The sequence below is a fragment of the Vulpes vulpes genome, chromosome 4 (genome assembly GCF_048418805.1).
Source record: "Vulpes vulpes isolate BD-2025 chromosome 4, VulVul3, whole genome shotgun sequence".
NCBI classification, from domain to species: Eukaryota; Metazoa; Chordata; class Mammalia; order Carnivora; family Canidae; genus Vulpes; species Vulpes vulpes.
The window spans coordinates 66,477,110-66,494,098 of NC_132783.1; the positions used below are offsets into that span (position 1 = coordinate 66,477,110).

Consider the following 16,989-nt stretch of genomic DNA (forward strand, 5'->3'; position numbering starts at 1 on the left):
GGTTGGAACTGGGCAGGTACAAAGGGGATGAGCAGGAGGACATAAGCTGTCCTAGCTTAACCTGGTGGTGTTGTATAATATTCTTTGGGCTTTTGGATAGGTTTTAGAGTCATCACTGTAGAGATGGCATAGGAAACTACTAGAACTGTACGAAGAAATGTACAGAATTGTGAAAAGATAGCCTAGAATAAACTTTGAGTATCGTTAGCATTTATTCAGCAAAGAAGACCAGGGGAAGATCCATCAAGGAAACCAAACAGAGAGAATCAAGAATCACTGTGTTCATGAATGTATCATGACAGTATCAACTCAATACTTTGGGGTACTTTGATTGGCAACCATTTCAATTTAGATGGATGGATGGATGTAAGTTAATCATGAGTGCCAACTAAGTGACAAGCATGACTCTAAACGCTGTGGGTATAAGCGTGAATAGGGTAGATCGGACCCTACTCTGATGAAGCTTACAGCTGCTTCATTTAGAAAGTCCAACAAGAGCACAGACCTTTGATTTGGCCCCTTTATTTCCCATGGATTACAATTCAGTAAGACTCATAATACAACATTTTAGTGGAGAATGAATCCTTTAGGCTTTTTACTGGGGTCCCTGCCTTACTTTGATGAAAGTATCCTTAACTACATGAAAGGCATCAGCTTTTCTGGGCATGTTACTTTAGAAATTCTACAACATGTTGCTCACAAATCTTAGGTTACCTCTATGTTACAAAATCCCAAAGAGGAGATTTTTGCTCTTTTTAATATTCTCATGCCCCAGAATATTTCTTTGGTATCATGCCATTGTCTAGTTCAAGATAAATATCTAAGAGCTAATTTTCATGTCTACATCTACCAAAAACTTAGCTGTCAAAAGTATGACTGTTAAACTTGTATATTTATGAAAATTTATGACCATTAATCCTTAACAACAGCCCATTTATCAAATTGTCTCATTTCCTTGATTTTAGTAGGCTACTATGATAGGAAGTTGAGTTAATGGACTGTTTTATGGCTCTTTAGCCATAACTTCACTTAGTACCGGGCTGAATGTACCTGAATGCAGTGATTTTATGGTGAATGCATTTCAGGTGATCAGGCTTCAGTGGCGGCACACCTCAGCTCTATCCCGCCTTCCTGGTCATAGGGAAGGTAAAAGTGGGGACAGCTTGTTCCTCCTTTTATTCCCTATCCAATCATACATGTCAGGATTAGAGCCGATGGAATATGAGTCTGAAAAATAGGCATTTTTACAGTAGTTAGGCTTTTATTATAAGTCTGCCATATAATTTTAACCATTTTTTGCCTTGAAAGAGGCTCATAATTTGTGTATTTTGTGGTTTTCAATCCATTTGCTACAGCTGCAATCCTGATAAGTGGCTCAATTATAACTGTAATATTGGTCTTAAAGACTCACTGATGTCTCATGGAAAACTTTGAAAAACAGTCTATCTAAAGACAATTATGCTTAAATACCACATTTTCTCCATTTCTCTGTTCTTTCCTTTACAAATTATTGCCAAGACCATTAGCATGAGAACAGATTATTCCTTCAAGCTCTAAAATTCTTGAATTTCCCAAATTGTGGGTTATTGCCTCCCCTGGCTAGGCCTGTCCTCACTGGAGGCCACCCTGCCACCCATAAGGTCACGCAAGTTCACATGTAGACTTTTTTTTTAAGTGACCACAGAGTGCTGGTGACAAATTTCCATTTTTACTGGGGAGCAAAAGCCACAGAGTTGGATGAAAGGTGAGAATAATTGGAAACAGTGGAGGGGGGATGGCCAGTGTCCTTGACATAAAAAATGAGCTCAAAGAAAGGAAGAAAGCTGTAGAAGCATGTTAGAGATACATTTTCATTAATGATCATTCTAAGATGAACTCTGTACCTTCTCCTATCTTGGCAAATGGTCAGTGTCTAGGTTTGGAGAATTACCTGGTGAGGTGGGCATTTGTGCCACTGATGAGACCCAACTATAGATTATTAGTCCGTTTTCTTAATTAAGGCCTAAGGAAGGAATTAAAGGACTTCCTTTTTTTTTTTTTTCATGTTTAATTTTTTTTAGCCACATCAAGTTGGCAGTATGAGTTCAGTTAGCCATGAAGTTAGGAAAGTCAGATGTTTTTTTTTGTTTTTTTTTTTTTGTTTTTTGTTTTTTGGAAAGTCAGATGTTTTAAGATACTTTTCAGTAGTCTCTTCATTAAAGCAAGAGGGAGCAAGTGGTCAGGATGGTGTCTGTAATATGCACATTTCAGGGTCTGTTTTATTTTACTCCTTAATATTTGATGAAATAACACTTCTGTCTTTTGTGGGAGAATACCATGGCCTTTTTGTTGGAGAATACTGCACATCTCTCATATCCGTTTTTTAAAGTCTGTCAGAAGGATGAAGTAATGTAAAATCACAGAGTAAGGACAGGAGCTGACTCATGGTTGTTCAGGGAAACAGTGATGTGGGGGCTCTTAGATTCATTCGGCTTTGTCTCTAACTTGGATGTGAGGCCCAGTATCTGTTTGACTAGGTCCTCTGATGGGATGGTTTCCCTTTTCCATCCTTCTGTGGAGTGGTACTCTTAGTGGGCATACATCCAAAGTCCCAGGAACCTGGCACCGTGCCATTTCAAGAAAAATGGAGCCCTGCAAACAATCAGCCACTTTGCCCAGCTCAGAGCAGGACAGAGACTGATGAGCGGATTGGCTATTTGGGTCTCCTCATTTCTCATTGTGTCTAGGATGGGCCGTTAGCCTAATAGATGCCACTGCTGAAATGGTTATAAGATGACGTATGGCATGCTTGCCTTCCGTACAGTTAGAAGACGTCTATAACTACCTCACTGGGCTAAGACAGTGGTGGGGGTGGGAAGCTGTTTTCAGAGTGGCCTAGCTGTTGCCTTTTATGTTCAAGATAACCTGTTCTTATAAGGATCTGGGCATGCCTCTGTATAAACAGCATCCTGCAAAGAGTTAACAAGCATCCATATTTATCTGAGTTTCTTTTCTTTTCTTTTTTTTATGTGAGTTTCTATAATAAACATGTTTCTGCAAAATTATGAAACTTTTATGATGGCAGTAGATTCTGTAACTATAAGAACTTTCCATTTAAATGTCAAATATTTTATCTTCTAAAAGGTCACTGCATAACGTGTGTGTTTAGCAATTTATTCATTTAATAATATTTATCAAACATCTACCACACATAAGAAACTGTGCCCAGTGCGACAGGGAAGTGGTGAACCAAACAGACACAGCCCTGGGCGTGAAGGTGTAGCAAGCAGGGGTTTGGGGAAGAGAAGACACCATGGGACCGTGTTGCAGGGACACCTAGTTGGGGGTGAGAGCAAGGAGGGCAAGTGGTTGTCAGCTTGGTCCAGTCAGTATCAGCTCTGTTTCCAGGGACAACTCAGACACAGGTGCAGAGAGTGGGCTGCTTGAAGACTGGAAAGGCACTCTGTGTGTCTGGCCATAGCACAGAGGACAAAGAGGGGGACCCTGAGCTACAGACTGAGCAGAAAATATTGGGAAGAGACATGTGAGGCAGAGTTTGGATTTTTACCTTAACAAAGATGGCAAGTGTTGCGGCACTTAGGTGGCTCAGTCAGTTAAGCATCTGACTCTAGATTTCGGCTCAGGTCATGATCTCAGAGTCATGACATCAAGCCCTGCACAGGGCTCTGTGCTGGGCGTGGAGCCTGCTTGAAATTCTTTCTCTCTCTCTCTCCCTTTTCCCCCACTATTCTTTCTCTCTCTCTCTAGAAAACAAAACAATACACCTTCTCAGCTGAATGCTGCAAAGTAACAGACAAAGGTAGAAAGTTAGAACTTGAGAAAAAAGTAAAGATAACTGAGAGCTGCAGAAGAGTCTTATATGCCAGTGCCTATAATCTAGGCATGTTGTCCCAGATCTGCAGCTCTTCATCTGCAGCCCTGCAGGGTGAACATGATTCACTGGTGTAGGGGTGTGTGTGTGTATGCATGTCTGCGTCTCCCTCTCATCCAAAGCCTCACCCCTAGGTTCTGGATTATTTCATAGGTCATTCCAACTTGTGCTTTAGTTTTCATTCCCTCCATTGCTTTGCAATGTATTTCTGTATTTCCTCCTGTTTAGAACTCATGTCATTCCTTCTTGTTATCTGCTTTCAAAGACATTGATTTTAATTCTTCCCTATGTGCTGTAATTTTTTTTAAATTGCATGATGTTCATATTTCTAATTTATCTTACTTAAAAACAAGTGCTGTGATTGTTTTGAGGTGTTTTCTTTTTACTGCAATATTAAAAATAATGTATTTAGTAATTTTAAAAGGAAGGTGCTGTCTGTAATACTTTGTATATAGTAATACTTAGTAGTACTTCTGAAAGGAAGGTGCTGCCTATGGTTCTGCTGATAGGGAGGTTGACTTTGGGGAGGTGTGGAAAGTGGAAAATGTGGCTAGGAGTATAACGTGGCAGGAGGGGTTCTGCTGCAACTTTATTAATTAGCTACTGTGTCAAGAATTTTTTGGCTTTGAATACTTTGAATTGTTAGTGGACACGGGAAATGTGTTAAAGGGTGTATATTTATAATAATAAGGCAGGGATCTTGCCCAAGAGACTCTGGTTTTGATATTGGATTCCAGTGCCAGAACTATAATTTCACTTCATTCCTTCATGGATCAGGCAGTTTGCAACATAGTACAAAATAGTTTGGTCGTTGAATTTACTGTCACTGATCTTAAACTGAATATAAATATGGCCTCTTAGAACATTTAAAATTGATCTGGACTATATAGAAATCTAACTGAAACTGGATAAACGAAAAAATAATTAGTTGGCTCACACAACTGAAAAATCCCATGGGTAGAGCTGGTTCCAGGTCCAGCTGGAGTCAAGAGCTCTGTCCTTAAGATTTTGTCTTTCCCTCTCGAGGTTTGATGACCTCCATGCTCTTGTTCCTACCTCAGTCACATAGGCAAGGCAGGCCCAGCGGCTCCCTGTTTCTGTTCTACCACTTGAGCCCTCCCAAGAATCAGAGCACCAGTGCTGTGCTGGGCTCTCATTGGCTGGGTGGCTTTTGGGCTCATCCCTGGACCAGTCAATGTAGCCCGGAGATGCTGTGCTTTCATTGGTCAAACCTCGATCAGGTGTTAGGGGGTGGAGTTAGCCCTACATGAATTAAATGATTTTAGAGCTAAGATTCCCCAGAGGGATTCTGGAAAAGAAAGGGCAATAGATCCTAGACAGGAAAAATCAGTAGCTGTCTACCTACAGCTACTAATGTTCTTATCACACACCATCAATTAAAAATTCATAATTTTGAAGGAATATTCTCAGAAGATTTCTGGAGGAAGGGTTTTGTGGCTCTGAGTTTGCCTTGTTTTTCTGCCTTTTGTCAAGTGTAATAAGAAAATTGATTCATCCATTTTTTAATTGTTTCTATTTATGTTTAAAAATAACAATCCTTATTTTTTTTACAATGTGTTATCCTCCATTTCTGGAGGATCTTTTTTTCAAAAAAGATATTGTGTTTTTAATACTGTCTCTTACAGTGATAATGTTAGAAATGTAGAGAGATGTTAATTATCAGAATATTGATTTTTCAAATAGAGTGAGCCTGGTGACTGCTGATCATTTTATGGTTCATTTTTCAGTGTATGCATTGTCCTTGCTAATCCTGGCTTCAAAGTTTCCTGTCTTACACATCTCCTTGCAGATGCCTTAACCCCAGAGCTACCCCAGGGGAGTGGTGTGAGGGTTACCTGTGTGGGGAGCTAAACTTTTGGCCAAGAGAATGAAGGAGGCCAAAGAAAAACGCCAGGAACAGATTGCCAAGAGACGGAGGCTGTCCTCTCTGAGAGCTTCTACCTCTAAGTCTGAGTCCAGTCAAAAATGAGATTTTCTAAGAGTGACAAAATAAATAAGATCAGACACCAAAAAAAGAAAAAAAAAAAAGCCATTATGTGCCTATGTCCTGCTCAGCTTGAAGCATGGTGGGGTTGGGCCAGGGGTAGCTGGAGTCTTGAACGTGCTGAGTCTTAAGCCCCTTCCTGCTTTGACTGCCGTGTGCTTCATGAAGAATATTGATGTTATCGGTGTGTGCCATGACATGGAAAAGGAAGATAGATGGGATCCTTCCCCATTTTTTTTAAATAGCATGTGGTCTCAAAAATGGGCAGATAAGGGAGTTGCAGAGTCATGGTTAAGATGGCTCTTTGGATTTTTGGTATACATTGGACATATTTTTATGTAGGGTTTGGTTATGTTTCTGTTGTCTTAAGGGATCATCGGTCTTTAAATTATCCACTTAGGGTGCCTGGGTGGCTCAGGCTCAGGTCGTTATCCTGGGGTCCTGGGATCCAGTACCACATCAGGCTCCTAGCAGAGAGCCTGCTTCTCCCTCTGCCTATGTCTCTGCCTCTCTCATGAATAAATAAAGAAAATCTTAAAAAAAAATAAATAGATTTTCCATTAAAAAATTTTTTCCCATTCTTGGATCAGTTTTGGAAATTGGTGGTTTGCTAGGAAATCATTAGTTTCCTCTGTGTTTTCAAATTTGTTGTTATACAGTTGCTTATAGTACAATTCTTCTATACTTCATATTTATTTTAATCTCCTGTATATATGGTCATGTTTCCTTTCTCATTTCCAAACTTGCATGATATTTTTCTTTCTCTTTTCCTTTTTCAGGCTTTAGAAGGAGATCTATTTCTTTGTTTCTTATTTTTATTTTTTTTTAAAACTACCCTTGGGGGCAGCCCAGGTGGCTCAGCGGTTTAGCACCGCCTTCAGCCCAGGGCGTGATCCAGGAGACCCGGGATCAGGATCACGTCCCGTGTCAGGCTCCCTGCATGGAGCCTGCTTCTCTCTCTCTCTCTCTCTCTGTGTCTCATGAATAAATAAATAAAATATTAAAACAAAAAAACAAAACAACTACCTTTGGATTTGTCTCTCCTTTTTCTACCTTGTTTTTCCCTTATTCCATTAACTTCACTTTAATATTTATTCATTTCTTCTTTCTTGGTTTCTTTTGGGACATTTTGTTCTAATATCTTAAGGTGGCGAGTACTTGGTTGCTGACTATGTTTCTTGAAAGTACACAGTTTGGTGGTTTTGGTGGACATGGTTCTTCCTTCAGTTACAGGATATTTACAAATTAATCGCATATACCGGAAAATAAATGTCCTATTAATGCTAAGAATTCACAAATTACTTCCGATGCCTGGTACAGAGCTAATTTGTAAGCTTTCAAATTTTGTTGTGTTCTCTAAGCAGCAGAATTATCCGTAGAATTTATAGATTATGTAGAAGCTGATCTAGTAAATCAGATACCATTTGAGCAGAGAGATTCTAGGCAAAAAGTTGTTTTCTTTCATATATCAGTTGTCAGTTTTCAATTTCCAGGAAAGGATTCGATAATAGTGTAAATTGTAGAGGAAATAACTATAATTCAGAATCATCCGTGATCCTTTTAAACACAGTGATTCCAAGTGAAATAGATAAGATGCAGTCATCTCTCTTCTTTCTGAGAACTATGGACAGACACTGGTCTGTTGCACCGAACATCTGATTGTGCTTTCCCTCTGTTTACCACATCCTAAAATATCATTATATTTCCTCCGTTATGAAGTTGCCCTGGGAACAGACAGCATCTTATCATGCCGAGACTGATTTTTTTTTTTTTCCCAATGCGGGAGAAGCAGGTTCCTGTGATAAGTTATTCCAATAGACCACCACATGTTCATCTCAAAGCCATTAAGAACCCATTGGATGGCTGCCTTTGGCTTAGGTTGTGATCCTAGATTTCTGGTCCTAGAGTCCTGGGATCAAGCTCTGCATGGGGCTCCTGCAGTGGGGAGTCTGCTTCTCCCTCTCCCTCTACCCCTCCCCCTGCTTGTGCTCTGTCTCACTCTCAAATAAACAAAATCTTAAAAAAAAAAAAAAAAAAAAAAAAGAACAATCCTTTGGAGGGGACCTGGCTGGCCCAGTTTGGTGGAGCATGCAGCTCTCGATCTGGGGATCATGAGTTTGAGCCCTATGTTGCATATAGAGATTACTTAAAAATAAAAAGAGCCCATTGGGGCACCTGTGTAGCTCAGTAGTTGAGCATCAGCCTTTGGCTCAGGCCGTAATCCTGGGGTCCTGGGATCGAGTTTTGTATCAAGCTCCCTGTAGGGAGCCTGCTTCTCAACCTCAGCATGTGTCTGTGCCTCTCTCTGTCTGTCTCCCATGAATAATAAATAAAATATTTTAAAAAAGAGTCCAGTGGAAAGAGTTCTAATACTCTTCAACTAGTTGGAATTTTAATATTTTCTAAGTGAATTGCAGTTTTTTATGCTTTGAGGATGGAGGGAAATCAGCTATGTTGTATACCTTTACTACCATCATTACTTCAGAATAATTAGTCATTCATTCATTCTTACGCCAGCAAGTAGTAAGGTTCCCATAAGTTGGGAAAATACTGCATACCTGGAAAATATTTTTGTCTAAAGATAGAATGAATTGAAAAAGTTATTTGTGATTAAAGAAAAAAAAAGTCAATTAGAAGTCAAGTTTCTACTGACCACAAAGATAAATTATGCTTTTATTTTACCCTGCATATTTGTTAAATTGCTAGTGCTGAGATGAACTAGAAAGTTACACTTGTTCAGATACCAAATTCTTCAAGCTCCCTCCCACTTTAACGGGGATCTCTACAAGTTGCTTACTTGATTGCAGAGACCACATTCTAAAAACTCATTTTGCTGCTGGACATTTTGAGTTTAAATATTTTGAAAGAAAGTATAATAATACTCAAAAAAATAACATGACCTTTCTGTTACTCTATATCTAATTGAAATGTTGCTTGATTACCTAATTTGAGCCATGCCATGCCACATTAATAGATAATGTTGGTATAGAGATGAAAGGCATGTTATGTTCCTGACTTAGAGGAGCTTGAAGTTAGCTAGTGGAGGAGATTGGTCAGTATAAGGAGATCTGCTACCAGAAGTGTAGTTGCCAGCGCTGTGGGAACACAAAAGGAGAACTCTTTGCTCAGATGTGGGCTGAGGGAAAGTTTCTTGGAGAGGATCCTGCTTGATTCTGTGGTATAAATTCTAGCCAGCAAAGTATAGCAAGAAGGCAGAATGTTCTGGAGAAGAGGAGCAGTATGAAGAACAGTCATGAAACTTCGGGACAGTCTAGGGGAGTTGGGAAAGGGCAGAAGGTGGAGAGGACAGAGAAGAAACCATATGTAAAACGTCTTGAACTTGAGCTACAAAAATTGTTAATGGTTATTTTCTGTGTTTTGATTCAGGTGAAGGAAATACTGAAGGCCAGATGTCTTAAGGAATGCTCTTGAAAAGGACAGAGACATACAAAATTATTTCAGCAACTGAGAAGGAAGCTGGTTCTGGAGAAACCATCCTCTGAGGATGTTGTTTGCTTTTGGTTAAAAAGAGAAAGCACAACTGTAGAGGAAGCCTTTATATCTGCATTTACAATTGCATTTTGGGTAAAGATGTAATTAGATTCACCTCCATCTTGCTGGTGAGACTTGGAGCTTCTTGGCTCGGCAGACATGAGTGACCCGAGGCAGTCACAAGAAGAGAAGCACAAGCTTGGTAGAGGCTCATCGAAGTTCAAAGATCCTCCCAGAATCATGCAGTCTGATGATTATTTTGCTCGAAAATTTAAAGCCATTAATGGCAACATGGGCCCTGCCACTTCTTTAACTGCCTCTAATTCCACTGAGGGTGGTGGTCCAGCTAATGGAACCCCAGCTGTGCCCAAGATGGGTGTGAGAGCAAGAGTGTGTGAGTGGCCTCCCAAGAAGGACTGCTCCAAGGAGCTAGCCTGCAAGACGCTGTGGGAAAGCCGGTCTCAGACCAGTTACGAGAGCGTCACATCCATCGCACACAATGGGCAAAATGACCAGAGTGATGGTCAGCAAGAGGAGCAGCTTGATCTCGACTTCGTGGAGGCCAAGTACACCATTGGAGACATCTTTGTCCACTCCCCTCAGAGAGGACTGCACCCCATTAGACAGAGAAGCAATAGTGATGTCACCATCAGTGACATCGACGCTGAAGATGTCTTAGACCAAAACGCAGTGAACCCCAACACTGGGGCCGCGCTCCACCGGGAGTACGGAAGCACGTCTTCCATTGACCGGCAGGGTTTATCTGGTGAGAACTTCTTTGCAATGCTCAGAGGGTACCGAGTAGAGAATTACGACCACAAAGCGATGGCCCCTTTTGGGTTCCCTGAGTTTTTCCCCTGCGATCCTGCGATCTCTCCCAGCCTCCACGCAGCAGCACAGATTTCTAGAGGAGAATTTGTCCGTATCTCAGGATTAGACTACATGGACAGTGCCCTCCTAATGGGGAGAGACAGGGACAAACCTTTCAAACGGAGGTTAAAGTCAGAATCAGTGGAAACGTCCCTGTTCCGGAAGCTGCGGACTGTTAAAAGTGAACACGAGACTTTCAAGTTCACATGTGATCCGGAAGACGGTCGTCTAGAGCGGGGTGTTCGCCCTTGGAATTGCCAGCGGTGTTTTGCACATTATGATGTCCAGAGCATTTTGTTTAATATCAACGAAGCCATGGCTACAAGGGCCAACGTGGGGAAGCGGAAAAACATCACCACCGGGGCCTCGGCAGCATCCCAGACTCAGATGCCGGCAGGCCAGACGGGCAACTGTGAGTCCCCTTTGGGGAGCAAGGAGGATCTCAACTCCAAGGAGAACCTGGATGCTGATGAGGGAGATGGGAAGAGCAATGAGCTCGTCCTGAGTTGTCCTTACTTTCGGAATGAGACCGGTGGGGAAGGCGACAGGAGGATCGCCCTTTCTCGGGCCAGTTCTTCATCATTCAGCTCCGGGGAAGGCTGCTCCTTTGAGTCCTCTCTGAGCTCCCACTGCACAAACGCAGGTGTCTCCGTCCTGGAAGTGCCCAGAGAGAACCAGCCCATTCACAGGGAGAAGGTGAAGCGCTACATCATAGAGCACATTGACCTTGGAGCCTACTATTACCGCAAGTTCTTCTATGGGAAAGGTAAGGGAGAGTCCAGCATGTGCACATGTGTCTGGGGCTGGTCGTGCTGTGCCACTTCGGGCTATGGCACCTTCACCAGAGGGTCTCAGGCCATAGGCCACAGAGCTGTCTCAGACCCTCCATGGTGCCAGACTCAGCCCTTCTTCAGGAATCCCAGTGCCTAATGCATTGTCACACACATTGGAAGTATTGGGTGAATCTTTGCCGAGAGAATGTATGAATTAGTGTGATCAACAAATATTTTTCCTGAAGTTCTATACATGGCCTTAAACATCAAGATTCTGGTAATCCTTCGGTTTTCGAAAGGATTTCATGGTTTTCGAAATTCTTTAATCCTATGTGAAATGGATTTTTCTTTTATTTAGATTTTCAGGCTTGAAGGACGCATTCCTCAGAAGTCATAGAGTTGAATCTTCAGTCTTTATATTAGTGTCTTCATTTTTCTGGGGACATGAAATATGGTCTTTTGAAGATACCTGCAGAAAAATAGGTCCAACACACCTGTCAACCACACGGGCTCCATAAAACAGGGTATTGGGTGTAGCTTGCTACCGATGCCCCTGCCTTATAGGGCAGCATAGTTTTCGGGGCTGTCTTATCCTGGTTTCAGTGTCACTGGCCACCCTCCTGGTATGCCCAGGTGTCACCTCTCAGAGCACCGAAGGAGGTCGTAGGTGGGCCCTGCCAGTCTCGTGAATAAACCGACCTGCCACAGGTATGGATCATGGTGAGCTGACCTTACTTGGGGTTTGTTTCTTCAGAATATTTGTGCGTCATCTTGCCATGTACATTGTGATTGTTACATCCATCAGTTTTTTTCCTCATTTTAGTATCAATTCAGATTTAACCAATCTCCTGTAATCCTAATATTATGAAATCATAGAAATGTGTAGAATAGTCACGATATTGGATGAGCTGTTTGGCTAAATAGGCACTTGCTTTACAACTGCTCATACATTTGAGTTACGTTTCCCTTTTCATTCTGATGACACAAAGGGACTGAAATTATTCCATCAGCCTGTCTTGCTTCCCCAGGTGTGTCCCCAGCTCCCATTTCAATCATGGCCTCTGGTTGAACTCAGAGAAACCTGGACTTCCTTTTTAGTCTGTGCTGTGAAAGAATGCATGGCCCTCATGACTGTATTGGTCCAGGGGCAGCACATTATACTACACTGTTCAAAGATGGTCTCTAGGTGGAACCTAGTTATTTTTGGAAAGGAAGGACATGAAGAAATAGGCTTCCCCATTAAGACCCTTTAATTGACAAAGCCATGGCTGTCCATGCCAGCAATAAAATAGTCTACTGGAATTTTTATACCCTGAAATCCTCAGGCATGGAGTCATTTTGGCTAGCTGAGTTTTGTAAATAGTTTGTGGATCACCCTTTAAAATACCAAAACAGGGGCAGCCTAGGTGGCTCAGCAGTTTAGCGCCTGCCTTCAGCCCAGGGTGTGATCCTGGAGACTCAGGATCGAGTCCCACGTCGGGCTCCCTGCATGGAGCCTGCTTCTCCCTCTGCCGTCTCTGCCTCTCTCTGTGTCTCACGTGAGTAAATAAATAAAATCTTTTAAAAAAGAATAAAAAAATAAAATACCAAAACATAAAAATAAATAAAATACCAGGACATAAAAGTTGCAGATGTGTGTGTGAATGTGTATTTATGCAGATACTTAGTACCAGCATCTCATCCATACAGTGGTGTGTGTTAAGTACACGTGTATGTGTCTGTGGAATGAGCAGTGGATGCTTTCTGCAGCCAAGGTCACCACCAGTAAAGTCCTTAGGGTCTGTTCCTAGAGATAGTTTTAGGTGCTGGATTCTCTTAGTTCTCTTGACTGCATTTTGCAGATTTCTTCTTGAACGGTCAACTCTCACTTCCCGGTAGTTTTGAAAAGTGTCTGTGACTGGTGTATTTCTCCTGCTTTTTCTGATTTACTGCTTAGGGTTTGCCAGGGCATTGGAAATAACATCAGCAAACTTGTTAACTTTGAATGTGAAATTCAAAATAAGCTCCAGTGAAGATCCTGAGGACAGATACCCTGTGAATTTGGGGCCCCCAGGCATTGGGCTCACTCTGGTTCTGGGCTTTGCTGTGGACCTGTGAATGAGCGAGGCAGGTGAAGTCAAGGACCCTCTCTGCAAAGCCTGCCAGATAAGGGTGTGGAGCCGCAGTCCCTGAGCTCGCCTTGTCATCAGTGTTCTGTGGTGCTGGGCTGTGGAAGTGCTGTTGTCCCAGCTGATGGATCGGAGGAGAGAATATGACCAAGCCGGCCCCTCTGCTCTTGCCTGCAGCCGTGAACTCTGCCTGCTTGCTCCTATTTTTAGCTCTTCCCTGGTGGGCCAGTGTGTCTCAGAATGAAATTGGCTCCAGTGGCATCTGCGGCTGCTGTCCTGCCTGGTCCCACTGCAGAGCCGTGAAGGACTGGAGGCTGGGCAGCCACCCTGGTCCCCGGCGGTCAGTGGGCCATGGTCCCCCACTGTGTGGGAATGGGGACAGGCAGCCAGCTTGGTCCCTGGCTTCAACCTCTAGACTCTTATCTGCAGACATAGCCCCAGTGGCAGAAACATCGTTGCTCGACCTAAAAACAGAACCCCTTGGGCCGCCTGGCCCAGATCGGGTGTGTTTGTAGGGAGCTTTGTTCTCCTTTCTCTCTTTTCCCTTCACTCAAAAGTTCTTCTCTTTGGAAGCAGGCACCCCAGGATCTTTTGATACTTCCCAGAATCGCCTTTTCTTTTTCTCCATTCTCCACCGTTCTGTGTGAAATTTCATTTTCAAAAGAATTAAGTGGCACCCAATTGCTGGGAAGGGTTGAAAGTACCGAGCCTTAATGATGTGGTTTACTCTTTCCTGGGTAGTTAGCGTGGAGTGGCTGTGATTGATGGCGAGGTGCGCTCCGCTAACACAGGGCCCCTGAATGGCTTGTTGAGAACTCTGCAGAAGGATTGATGCTGCGGGGTGGGGGTGGCGGCAGCCACAGCAAACTGTGGAGCTCCATCACTTCTGGGCAAATCCATCTGTAGCCTTCCCTGAAACAGCTTTTTAAGGAAGAGTGGGGTAAGACTGGAGTAAGCACAGGGAATGCTGGAGAAGGTTCCTCCCTGTTGCTGGCGATGCCCATGAAGAAAATTGGGTACTGCCTGCCGTGCTTCTGTTTCCCTTGAAGTCCCAATGAAAGTACAATTTCCCTCTTTCCATTTGTGAAGCAGACCACGAGGAAGGGCCCCTTATACAGGCGTTCTGCTTGTTCGAGTCTGTTTGGATACCCTTGAGCTGGCACACTGGCCAGCTTTGCCTCCTTCTGGGCCCCTGGGCACTTAGAGCCTCTGGCCAGCAATGGGCTGTCCCCAGTGGGGCCAGAATGGACAGTGGAGAAAGATAACTCGTGGGTCCTTGTGTGTCTGTCCATCAAGTCTTATCTCATTTAGGAAATTGCATACCTGCAGTTACTCAGGAGTTCTAAAACTGTTCTCTAAAAACCTTAAGAGAATCTTAATCTTAAGAGACTCTTAACCACTCTTAACCTCAGAAACAAACTGAGGGTTGCTGGAGGGGAGTGGGTGGGAGGAATTGGGTAACTGGGTGATGGGCACTGAGGAGGGCACTTGATGGAATGAGCACTGGGTGTTATATGCAACTGATAAATTATTGAACACCACACCTGAAACTAATGATGTACTGTATGTTGGCTAATTGAATTTAAATAAAAATAAATAAACAAACAAACAAAATGTTCTCTACCTTCAGATTGCACAGACCATAACAGCTATAGACAGGAGTAACTCTAGAAGGCAGACTATGTCCTTTTTGGATAATGAAAGAAAAGTAATGGATAGAGAATAGGATAAAGCTGGGTCTCTTTGGTGACTTTGGAGTGAAACGTGGCTAAGTGTTTGAGCCTTTGGGACCTTGTTTTACCCAGGTACAGGAATGTGTCTGCTTCATATGGGGGAAATTGACTAAAATTGACAATATATACCTTTTTTTGGTCTAGAATTTTTATGTGGCATAGAAGTATTACATGATCATTATAGGAAAATAAAGAAGCAAAAGCGAAAGAAGTAAAATCATCCTAGTCCCTAAGAGATAATCACCATGAACAGTTTCCTCTTTATCCTTGTAGGCTTTTTCTGATGCAAATAAATTTATGTAAATGGAACCTTCTATTGCTGTGTCTGTAGAACTTGCTTTGGATGATCATCATCCTTCTGTGTTATTATGTGTAGAGCTACATCGGCATTTTACAAGCCATTATCAATTATCATTATCTGCCTTGGGTGCACGAGTAGACGCCAGGTATTTGCCAACCATGATCTGGGCAGAAGAGCTAATGATGGTATTTGCTTTATTTCAGAGAAAAACCCATCAACTTGATAGAAGCACAGTGATAAAGGGACATCTATTTCTTACTCTCCTAGATGAAGTACAGCTGCAAAACACCTCCTGTCAAATATATTGGTGTTCATTTTAACAAAAAAATCTTTATTTTAAAAAAGTAAATTATAAAAGAGGTTTTAATTTTATGAAGTTTGAAAAAATATAAAAATTGTCCTTCTCTACTTGCATGTGGACTGTGCTTGGTGACTCCCTTCTAAGGGCTAGTGCGTGGAGAGGGGAAAGATTGCAGTGGAGAAGTCTGGAAAGCACCTCCTCAGCCAGGGCCTGAAGGTCAACATCAACATTGAGAGGTCATGCGGTTAGTTTATACCCTTGATATGATGGGAACGGCATTTCTTGGGTCTTCCTCCAAAGCCACAACCTCAGTCTGATTAGGGAAATACATTAAACCCCTGAGGAGGGGAGGGACATTCTACAGAATCTGACCACTTATCAAATTTGCCAAGGTCATCCAGAACTAGGAGAGTATTGGAAACTGTCACAGTCTAGGAGAGCCTGTAAGAGACATGACGAGTACCTGTAATGGGGTGCTCTGGATGGGATCCTGGAAGAGAAAGGACACTAATAAAGCAGAAAACTGAATAAAAGATGGACTTGATCAATAATAGTGTCAATACTGGTTCATTAATAGAGTGAACTTACCAAAGAAATGTATGATATTAACAACTAAGAAAGTGAGCTAAAAGTATATATAGAGAGAACTCTACTATCTCTGCAGCTTTTCCACAAATCAAAACCAGCTTAAAAATAGTTTGCGTAAAATATTTTTAAATATAAGTCATAAAAATTTTCATATGTTTAATATGAGAATCTTTCCAATTACATGAAAAAGAACTTATAGGCAGTTCTTAAAAGTAACAAACCTACAGATTTATGTTACTTCATTAAACTCTTCAGGATTCCTGCTGTCTCCACAGTGTGTTTCAAGTAGAGTGAAAATGTCAAGATGTCAGTTTGCCACAGCCCTTTCTATACACATCCGTGGAAGGCCAGGAATATTTTCCTCAAACTTACCTACAAGAGCAGGGTAATTATTAGGCTGTAGAATTTACACTTTCTTCTTCATTATTGAAATGCACAGACTTCCCCTTTGAATTTCCCCTAAAATCTGCATGTTAAGGCCAGGTGGCTGTGGGGTGCTGTTTGGGATACCCTGAATTCTTCGGCTCCCACATGTCTGCTGAACTAACTCTGAAGAAAGCTTATGCCCGACTCATTTTTTCCCTTAGGATTTTCTATAAGTCCAAGGAAATAAATACATATCTTTTAGAAATCCTCTGTAAAGGAGCTGAATTGGTTTTTACAGGGCAGGTTTTGTAGCATATATGAAAAGCTAATCTTAGTTTGAACGGTTGTCTCCCTTCTGTCTGGTGCTTCAGAGGTTTATAGTTCCATCATTCACCTGTGATTTCTTCTCTTCTGTTTCTTATAAAAAGTAATATGCTGAAGAAAACTTTGATTTTCTCCTTCACATCGTAGCTTTATAGGACTTCTGAGGTGTGTGCAGATTAGAATTCTTTTTGGAAAGATCAGAACTTTTTAGAGAAGAGTTTTTAGTTGCCTCCAGGTGGACTGGGCCTCCAACAAAA

At 42.1% G+C, this 16,989-nt stretch overlaps 1 protein-coding gene across 15 annotated transcripts in view; it reads left to right on the forward strand.

Moving 5' to 3' along the window:
- Positions 1 to 16,989, forward strand: part of SIPA1L2 (signal induced proliferation associated 1 like 2) — a 212,841-nt gene that overhangs the window by 96,018 nt on the left and 99,834 nt on the right. For all 15 annotated transcript variants that reach the window (XM_072755961.1, XM_072755966.1, XM_072755970.1 and 12 more), the window contains exon 3: positions 9,264 to 11,004. In XM_072755961.1, coding sequence (XP_072612062.1) covers positions 9,528 to 11,004 — 1,477 coding nt within the window. In that variant the 5' untranslated portion in view covers positions 9,264 to 9,527. The remainder of the gene's footprint in view (positions 1 to 9,263; positions 11,005 to 16,989) is intronic.